At 38.1% G+C, this 10,742-nt stretch overlaps 1 protein-coding gene across 1 annotated transcript; it reads left to right on the forward strand.

Moving 5' to 3' along the window:
* Positions 1–329: 329 nt before the first annotated feature.
* LOC120011398 (DEAD-box ATP-dependent RNA helicase 3, chloroplastic) lies at positions 330–8,096 on the forward strand. The gene is made up of 10 exons (XM_038862506.1): positions 330–846; positions 974–1,110; positions 1,204–1,618; positions 2,209–2,307; positions 3,372–3,596; positions 4,097–4,474; positions 6,567–6,710; positions 6,809–6,904; positions 7,160–7,434; positions 7,767–8,096. Exons 1-10 carry the CDS (start codon positions 436–438, stop codon positions 7,840–7,842), a joined length of 2,256 nt encoding a protein of 751 aa, XP_038718434.1. The 5' UTR covers positions 330–435; the 3' UTR covers positions 7,843–8,096.
* The last annotated feature ends 2,646 nt before the right edge of the window (positions 8,097–10,742 follow it).

Here is a 10,742-nt window from a genome sequence, read left to right on the forward strand (position 1 = left end):
GCCACAATTTCTACAAACATATATGTTATTTTCAAAATGTCTTACCAAACTAGTCCATTGTCTCATTTGCAAACATTTAGGGACTAGGTCGTAGTAAATGGACTTACGGTGACTGTTGCTGAAAATTATAATTAACTTTTGTTCTCTAAGCGTTTTATCAAAAAAAAAAAAAGAAAACCTTTTGTTCTCTAAGCCAAAAAAAAAGGGACAGAAATATCCAGCATCGAATAATATTTAAAACAGAAAAAGAAGGAACTAAGGGTACCGAGGTGGAGGCCTACGAGTCCATACAATCTTTTGATTTTTCTCCAAGAAGAGGTTAGTGGCCTTATCTCCCACTTCACTCACTCTCTCTTCCTGCGCCGCTTCCTCTTCTTCTTCTCCCCTTCTTTCTCTATTGTCTGTAAGAAGGAGAAGAAAATCTTGAAGCTGAAAATGGCTTCCATAATTATCGGCGGTGGAGGGGTGTCAACTATATGCCTAACTCCGTCACGAGAGGTGTCAAGTGCTTATAGAAATATTAAAAGAACGCCTACGTGTTGCTTTAGTTCCGACAAGTTCCACTTCAATGCATTGCTAGCAGGAGCATCTCTAAGAAAGCAGGGCTTTGGCTTCGTCCGCTTTGCCATAGCCACTCCCAACTCTGTACTCAGCGAGGAGGCCTTTAAAGGCATCGCAGGGTTCTCCAACAAAGGCGACAGTGATGAAGATTATGGCGGGAGTGGGGATGAGTCCGTCTCTGGAGCAGTCAGCGAAGACGAACTTGCCATTCCCAATTTGGGTCTGCCCCAACCTCTCCTCGACGCGCTCCTAAAACGAGGAATTACTCACCTCTTTCCTATTCAGGTTTTTACTTTTCTGAATTCATTCACCAGTCATCCCTCGAGTATTTACCATGAATGAAAGGATTATAGTTTTTTATAGGCAAACTTAATTGCTTTTTATTTTCTCTTTTTTTTTCTTAAACAACTAGAGAGCTGTTCTTCTACCCGCATTGGAAGGTCGAGATATCATTGCCCGTGCTAAAACTGGCACTGGGAAGACTTTAGCCTTTGGCATCCCAATAATTAAACGCCTTACTGAAGATGTTGAGGAAACAAAATCCTTGAGGTACTTCTGATGGAGCGTGACCTTTTAAAATCCTAGTACTTTTGAATGAATGTATACTTGACGAACGCAATGTGTTATATTGTTCTTGTATAGGCGCTCTGGTAGGCTTCCAAGAGTGTTGGTTTTGGCACCTACTCGGGAGCTAGCTAAACAAGTGGAGAAAGAACTGAAAGAATCTGCACCCCATTTGAACACTGTTTGTGTTTATGGAGGGGTTTCTTACACCACACAACAAAATTCCCTATCTCGTGGTGTTGATGTGGTTGTGGGAACTCCTGGCCGAATTATTGACCTGATAAAAAGTAAGAGTCTCAGATTGGGGGAAATAGAATATTTGGTACTTGATGAAGCTGACCAGATGCTCGCAGTTGGATTTGAAGAAGATGTGGAGGTGATTTTGGAAAATCTTCCTTCAAAGAGACAGAGCATGCTTTTTTCTGCAACTATGCCTGCTTGGGTTAAGAAGTTGGCGAGGAAGTATTTGGATCATCCTCTACAGATTGATTTGGTAAGTTTTCTTTCTGATTTTTCACTTGGTTCTTTTTTCATGAAGAAAAATAGTTGTGGGATTGTGCGTCAGTGTTTTTTTTTGTGATCGTTTATCAATACCGGAGTCACCTTTTGTGATGCACATTTTGATGTAAATGACTTGTCTCATGTTTAAAGGATTACTTTAGTTTATCTAATGATATTCAAGGATATAATGGATGAGTGCATGTTGATTACTTTTATTGAAAAGGTGCAGTGAAACCTAAATTCTATGTTTTTTGGTGCATTGTGGTAAAAGGAAGCAACCTCATTAGGTTAATGCAGGTAATCCATTGCTAAGTTACATTTGTTTCATATTCAAGCTTAGAATATGAACAACTTTGGATTAAAATTCTCATACATTCAGAAAAAATTATCCTACTAGCTAGCTTGGTAGCAATAACATTTCGAAATGAAATGTTTTTATTTATTATCATCAATTTATTATCATCTTAATATGATTGCCATCTTGGAAGTATTCTTGTTTAATGCGTCTAAGATGTTTTAGCATAGAAATGAACCACCGGTCACATTTCTGTGATTCTATCCTTATCTTCTCTCTCTTTACAGGTCGGTGACCAAGATGAAAAGCTTGCGGAAGGGATCAAAATTTATGCTATATCATCAACTGCCACTTCAAAGCGGACAATTCTTGGAGATCTTATAACAGTGAGAGTTTTCCTGTCATTAAAAATCTCAACATTATGAGTAGTATTGTGAAGATTTCTTATACCTCATTTTTCTTTGCAATTTTATGAAAAGTTTCTCTTGTTGCTAGGATCAAGGTACACGAAGGGAAAAAATAAGCCTTTTTCGAATTTACCTTGACAAGTTATAGTACATGAGGCTTGAATTAGGCACATTTTAAAATTAATTGTTTCTCGAGCGCGTGGAAGGATCTAAATTTATGAAGATTCATGTTCCAGACAATTTAGAATTTATGACGAAACAAAGATGCATAATATGTTTAGGATTGTTACTACTGGCTTAATAGCATAATGTGTTACAGATTCCAGAAGGATACATTGTCATTTGCAATGTGTGACATTGGGAAGTTAAAACTCATGTAGCTTCCAAAACATCATCGTCATCAAAGCCTTTGTAGTTTGTCCCAAATAGTTTGGGGTCGGGTAAGTAAATCCATAAGAAAGCCTTGGTCCTAAATAGTTTGGGCAAGCTCAGTTAATCCATAACAGAAATCATATTCTCTATTGGATTCATTCCATAAGTTTGACAAAGTCTAAAGTTTTAAGCTGGCTGTCAATCTAATGTCGCCCTCCTCTTTATCCAGGCCAGGGACAACTTGTTGGTAGGTGGAGTTAACAGACAGAATATGTTATATTAGTTACCTTGTTTTTATTTAACTGATAAATGTTTAAAGAAGATCTACATGGAAGAATCATGTGCTGGAATGTTCTAGCCATGGATAGAATGCTTTAATTTTTCTTAGTCCCTGAACAATAGTAATATCTATTTCGATGCAAGATTCTCAGACATTGTTCGTTTCAAATTGGTCTTCATGATTTTATTTGTCTTAAATATGTAGTTAATTGAATGATACATATGCATTTCTTCTGTTGTTTTTGCTTATAATCGAATGATAGATATTGCTTGATTCCTGCAAATACATTTTATGAATCACGTCTTTATGCATGTCAATTTTGAAATCAAAGAACTTCTGGTAACAAAAGGGGGAAATGGTTTCAAAGGCGTTGAATATCATCTTAATTCAGGTTTATGCAAGGGGTGGAAAGACTATTGTTTTTACACAGACTAAACGTGATGCTGATGAAGTCTCAATATCGATAACAAGTAGTATAACTTCTGAGGCATTGCATGGAGATATATCTCAACATCAAAGGGAGAGAACACTGAATGGCTTTCGTCAAGGAAAATTCGGTGTGCTTGTTGCTACTGATGTTGCAGCTCGGGGGCTTGATATCCCAAATGTTGATCTAGTAAGTTGATTTAATTTTGCATATGATTGATTTTTTTTTTCTTTGTCAAACCGTCAAAAAAAGTGACAATTACTGAAAAAGGTTTTCATAGAGGTGGTTGCTTATCCTTGAGGTAAGCGGAGGCTGCTTCCTTGTAAATTATTAATAAGTAAACATTTGGTTTATATTTGCGTTCTCAAATATAATCTGAAAAATTTACAGGAAGTAACGAATTTACTTGCCAAAGGATTTGGAGTTTTACATGAAATAACAAATTTACTTGACAAAGGATAGCATATGAAACATCCTTTCACTTGCCACAATATGCATTAGGTTAGACTGTAAAGACTCTGCTATTCATTAGTGGTGTGAGCTACTAGGGTAATGAATTTGTCTTAGTATTGTAAACGTGCTTCATACATCCCCTTCCTGGAGAGTTGACACATTATTGCTCTTTTTACTGTTCCACTTTCAAGATTCTTTCTTCTTTCATGCAAGTTAATTTATCCAACTTTTTTCAGGTTATCCACTACGAAATTCCCAATGATTCCGAGACTTTTGTGCATCGGTCTGGTCGTACTGGACGTGCAGGGAAAGAAGGTACCGCCATTTTGATGTTTACTAGCAGCCAAAAGAGGACAGTTAGATCGATCGAACGTGAAACAGGTTGCAAGTTTGAGTTCATTAGTCCTCCAGCTGTTGAAGAGGTTTTGGAGTCATCTGCTGAGCAAGTGGTTTCGACTCTCAATGGAGTTCATCCCGAGTCTATTGAGTTTTTCACCCCAACTGCTCAAAAGTTGCTGGAAGAACAAGGCACAACTGCACTTGCTGCCGCTCTGGCACAATTGAGCGGGTTTTGCCGGCCTCCGTCAGCTAGATCTCTTATCAATCATGAACAGGTAAGTAGTTGGCCATCAAATTTCAAAATTTGAAGTGTTGGCTTGAGCTTCACTAGCCCTTGCCTTTTCTTATTAAACATTATTTCTCTAGCGATTTACCTTGGGCAGTAGATGTATCCCTATTCTAGATTAAATCTAGTTTAGTCTCTCTACGAATTATGTTTCTGTCATCTAGTAGCTAAATGACAATATAACAAAGGTTTTCTAAAAGCTATAGTAATAAAAAGTGCCTCTACATGGTGCCAAGGGGTGGTGAGGTTTGTACTTCAAAATTTTCTGGTGAAATCGCCCTCTTATAGTTTTTCTAGTTTTGTGAATTACATTAGCTGATTTTTTGAATGCCGATTATAGGGTTTCCTTGGCATCAAAAGTACTAATAATCATATCATTATCTGAGCCTTTATCCCAAAAGTTTGGAATTGGCCACACGAGCCTATGAAAAAAAAAACTGGAATCCACTATGTGTATTCATTTTTATCTAGGGTCATCCTCTTCGCTTCCTACACTCTCCTATACAAATTCTCCACCTTTGCATCGTTATGTCTACGTTGTACATGCGCATACTATCTTAAATGGTTTTCTCGCAATTTATCTTCAATTGATGCTACTCTTACATTATATCAAATAATCTCATTTCTTATCCTATCTTCTATTGTGTGGCCATACTCAGAACCATACATCATCGTGGGTCATATAATTGACCTATAAACCTTAAAAGAATCATTCAGTCGCATGAAACTCTGGAGGTGTGATGCACACCTCCACTTCAACCACCCCTTTTTAATCCTATTAACATCATCCACTATAACTATATTATTCACAATCACATGCACCAAGGTACCTCACATTGTATATGTAGTGTGAGTTTATTCATCACTATAACAAATAGGAACGAGTTTAGTGCCGACCCCTGGTGTAAACCCATTGTGATGGGAAACTCGTATGCAAGTCTGTATTATTCCGATAGTTTCTATCGATAGTGGTTCTTTTTTTCGATTCTCTCAGACTTTTCCTTTGGTGCTGCTTTGAGCTCTCTTTACGGGAGCGAAACATGTATTTATTTACGAGAGCAAAACCTATATTTATTTTTAACGACATGACCTTTTTCTATTTCTGCCAAAAGTTTCCACTCTTTAGTCCTTGGACTCTCTCTCCCACACACACTTCTCTCTCTAAAACTCTATGTTGAATTGTTGATAGTGATTTTGCTTTTCGATTCTCTGTGTGATTTTTTTTTTCTGGTGGTGCTTTGAGCTCTATTTCTGTTAACAGTAATGCTCTTATGTGTGTAAAGAGCATGCTTGTTATTGCTGTTCTTATCGCCGACATAGCCTAAAACAAAAACCCTAAACCCTAAAACATAGTCACATAACTAATAAATGGAAGTTTTTCCATTCTTTCTATATTTTTCTACAAGTCCCCTAATAAAAAATATTGCCCCATTGTGGATCGTCTCGGCATAAAACCAAATTGGTTTTTGGATGTCGTAGATACCGATCTCAATATCATATGCAATGTGTCGCTATTGATGCCTGTGTCAGTTCTTCCTCATTTTTCGATGCACCCGGGTTCCGATGGAACGTGTCGCACGTAGGGAACATACCAACAAATTTATCATTTTGACTCATGTTCATTGGTTTGGCAAAGTTTTACGCTGGCTGCCAACTTACCGTAATCCCCTCCTATATCCAGGCTTGACACCAGCTGCAAGTGCGGACGCAGTTAATGTCTACAAACTTTCACAAAAATGCTTGGCTGATTCCCAATAAAAATTGCTGCTAAAATATCTCTGCTCTTCAAAGTTTACCTTCTCCCCACTTTTTTTTTATTATAGATGTCCGCTTTCGATTGAAAAAAATGTAACACTAAAAGAGAAGAGGAAGACGCAAAAGGACGTGCACGAATGCCAGGAGCAAGGACATAGACTCTCTATAAGATTAGAGGAGAGTGTTGCTTTGGATAGGAGTAAAAGACAACAGAATTCACTTAATGAATTCTCACTAATTTGTACATGGATTCATGTGAAAACTTTGATGATTAGGAAACCTCTATTTCAGTTGACCTATCTTGGATTGGATTTTTATATCTGTAGGGATGGGTGACATTGCAATTGACAAGAGAGCAGGCTTTTTCCAGAGGCTTCCTTTCTGTCAGATCTGTCACCGGTTTCCTTTCTGATGTTTATCCTGCGGCTGCTGATGAAGTGGGGAAAATATATTTGATTGCAGATGAAAGGGTTTGTACAGACGGACTTGTTTGTTCCTTTAATTTTATAGTGTTTTTCTATTGAAACATTGTTTTGCTCAAACAAGTAACTCATGCTTTTAATACCAGGTTCAAGGAGCAGTTTTTGACCTCCCTGAAGAGATTGCAAAAGAGTTGCTGAATAAGCAACAGCCTCCTGGAAACAGTATTTCCAAGATTACCAAGGTTAGTCTTAAATATCTCTTATTGCTGCCAATTACATTGTCAAGCCATGTTGCCTTATTTGGTTGTTTCTTATGGTGCATATTTTATGTATTTTCACATGCAGAGGCAATGCTCACTGTTTATATACCATTGTTACAAACTTACAATCAGCATCTTTGATATGTTAATATTGGTCCCAATATTGGATTACTGATAAAGAAATCCCAATATTGGATTACTGACAAAGAAATCAAATTTCTGGACTTGTGTTTGCAGTTGCCTGCATTGCAAGATGATGGGCCTCCAAGTGATTACTTTGGAAAATTTTCCAGTAGGGAACGGTTTCCCAGGGGAGGTTCAAGGGACCAGAGAGTCTCAAGAAATTCTCGTGCTTGGGGAAGTGGCCGAGAATCTGATGATGATCGAGATTCATATAGGCGTGGTGGTCGCAGTTATAGAACTGACAATAATTGGTCTCGAATGTCTAGGAGCAGTGATGATGATTGGCTAATTGGTGGCAGAAAGTCAAGTAGATCGTCCCCTCGGGAAAGGTATATCATTTCCTTTTCTTCGTCTAGTTGTTATTTTTTCATTTTCACTGCTGATTCTTCCTTGTGCTTGTCTTTTCAAACTGATGGACAAGCATACATTTTAGATGTAACTTAAATTGATAATCCATGTTTCATATCACTAAACCTGAAACTCTAATTAGTACTATATTTGCAGCACCCTTAACTCACTTTATTGTTCTAAGATCATTTGGATTTAATTTGTAATTTGTAAAATCCAGTGCTCTAGAATGTGATTTTCATTCTAAGTAGTTCGTTATTGTCCATATATATATTGGTTGAATTTTGACGGGACATCTGAATATGCGTGACAGAGGCTTTGGAGGTTCTTGTTTCAAATGTGGGCGAACTGGACACAGGGCATCAGAATGCACGCAAAGTGACTTTTAGCGGATGAGCAGGAATGTAGGATATTCAAGATATATGCTACCACACGGAGAGTTGAAATTTGAGCGGTGTCTGACTCTATGTTGGATCCCAACTGCTGGATGCTATCAAGTCTCGACACATTTTTGAGTTGATATTTTATTTTGTAGGATAACTTATTATAAACATTAAAAACCATCTAATATATTTTCCTCGTAGTATTTGAATGGTATGTTGACCTCATTTTATATGAATAGGTTAGATGTGCATCATTTGCATCCCGCACTACACTTTATTAAGTACACCTCATTCATGTTGCAAAAAACCTAATCTTTGAACAAACCCATTGATCCTATTGCTCTTGGCTCCAAATCTCCTCCTTCACCTACCTGAAGACGACGGAGAACAAAAACTTCAAAAATTGTTTGCCCTTCAAGCATCATAGAATTTTTAGTGTTTAGGGTTTTAGGGTTTAGGGTTTAGGGTTTTAGGGTTTAGGGTTTAAGGGTTTTAGGGTTTAGGGTTTAAGGTTTTAGGGTTTTAGGGTTTAGGGTTTTAGGGTTTAGGGTTTAAGGGTTTAAGGGTTTTAGGGTTTAGGGTTTAGGGTTTTAGGGTTTAGGGTTTAGGGTTTAGGGTTTAGGGTTTAGGGTTTAGGGTTTAGGTTTAGGGTTTAGGGTTTAGGGTTTAGGGTTTAGGGTTTAGGGTTTAGGGTTTAGGGTTTAGGTTTAGGTTTAGGGTTTAGGGTTTAGGGTTTAGGGTTTAGGGTTTAGGGTTTAGGGTTTAGGGTTTAGGGTTTAGGGTTTAGGGTTTAGGGTTTAGGGTTTAGGGTTTAGGGTTTAGGGTTGGGTTTAGGGTTTAGGGTTTAGGGTTTAGGGTTTAGGGTTTAGGGCTTGGAGTATTATTGCAGTGGAAGTTCGGTGTCCATAGACCGTTTTCCGAACCTCTATTTATAGTACAAAATATTACTGTATAACAAGACACGTGTCAAGTATTCAGAGCCGGGTACTCATTGGGCCCCATCGGCGCTCGTCGTTACTTGACCCGTGGCAAAAGTCAAAAGTAGCTTTAATAAAGTAAGATGCTTTATACTATTAGGGCCTGCTTTACTATACAACCCTAATAGTGTAATTACATCCTTACCCTTATTTATCGCACAACTTTAATAGTAATTTACTGTTCAACCCTAATTTACTGTACAACCCTAATAGTACTTATTTAGGGAACAGTGTAATTACATTCTTACCCTTAGGGTTTAGGGTTTAGGGTTCTTATGGGTCACAACTTTAATAGTAATTTACTGTTCAACCCTAATTTACTGTACAACCCTAATAGTACTTATTTAGGGAACAGTGTAATTACATTCTTACCCTTAGGGTTTAGGGTTTAGGGTTCTTATGGGTTCATTCCACCCTAACAAAAGTGGTGGTTTATAAACAAAGTGTAATAAAACATCATCTAATATTCTAATAAATTGTTCATATTATGTAATTCTTCATCTTGCCAATTGTCAGGTCCTGGAGGATCTTCAAGGTCTGCGAGTGGTAATACACTCGTACTATGTTGATACGCACCTTCTTTATGGATGTAGTCAGCGATGGAGAATCCTCGAAGATGGTGTGTGTATTCTTTAGCAGCATCCAGGTGGTTGAGCCACGGTATAGCAAAGGATGGAATATTAGTTTCAATAAATATTCGCATATTCCTCTCTTCAGCTAGAAGCTTTACAGTCTGTTTGTTACCAACAGGATCTTCAAGCTGCTTAATATATTGCAGGGACCTCATCTTGGTCAATGACTCCACAATATCTTCATCTATGAATCGGTCGATTGGGGGAAGCAGATCTTGGACAGGATATGTATTAAGCCTGCAACTGATAATGATTTCTGTTTTTGTTTCTTCCGGATACCAACCAGTAACATAACTGGGCATAACTGGACGTAGTTCCAGATTGATTATTCCATTATCAGCATGTCCCATGCGGAGGCACCTTATGAGAATCTTATGGAGCCGCCAGTATGGTTTTAGTAGAGCACAGTCATAACTGTCCTGTACAATTAGTCTATGTACCATGCCAGCTTTAAGAAGTTGTTCTAAAGACATTAGTATGCCTCCGACTATATGTACATCTTCCCAAGTTCGGAGGTCAATAGATGCTGAGAAAAAGTCCATGCCCTTATGGCATGTGCATTGAGGAAGAACATCATGGTTAGCCGCCATATGTTGGGTTCCTTTTGTAATATAATATCGTGCTAGCACAAGTCCCGGAAGAGTATCATTATTTTGTGCCATGTTCCGGAAGTTCTGCTGTATACATATTAAGTCTGCTAACTCATCAGCCATTATCTGGGAGAAGAGGTTGAATTTGATATGGCTGGGAATTTGTGGCGGAATCTCCACATATTGTTCTTTAGCAGTTTGTAGAAACGCTTTAGCCTCTATTATTATTTCTTTAGCTGCATCATCTTTTTGTCTATATTCTTCATTTTCCAGTGTCAATTTCTGGATCTTCTCTTCAGCATCATGAAGCTGTTGGATTAACTGGGTATTGTTATATACAGGTCGGAGAGAGAGCTGTTCACCGAGTGCAGCAGCCATCCCTTGATATTGCTCAACTTGATTCATCACAGAGGAGCAGTGAGCAAAATAGGATGCTAGATTCTGGAGGGTAACAGCTTTTACTTTATTGTCCCTCTCAGTCCACAGGTGGTCGAGGAACCATTGCTGGTCTGCAGTCACCTGGTGATTATGTTTAAATATCATGAATGCCGAGGCTGGTAGCTGTGCAGGAGTATATAAAGGTGAGCCAGGGCTTGGTCTGCGAGCAGGTTTTCCTGAAGACGAGGAGGGTCTGAATGCCATTTCCTGTTTTATAATGTATAAGATAATATCATATTGTTAGTTAAAATCCTCTTATTAGTAATAAG

Source organism: Tripterygium wilfordii, chromosome 12, assembly GCF_013401445.1.
Source record: "Tripterygium wilfordii isolate XIE 37 chromosome 12, ASM1340144v1, whole genome shotgun sequence".
Classification (NCBI taxonomy): Eukaryota; Viridiplantae; Streptophyta; class Magnoliopsida; order Celastrales; family Celastraceae; genus Tripterygium; species Tripterygium wilfordii.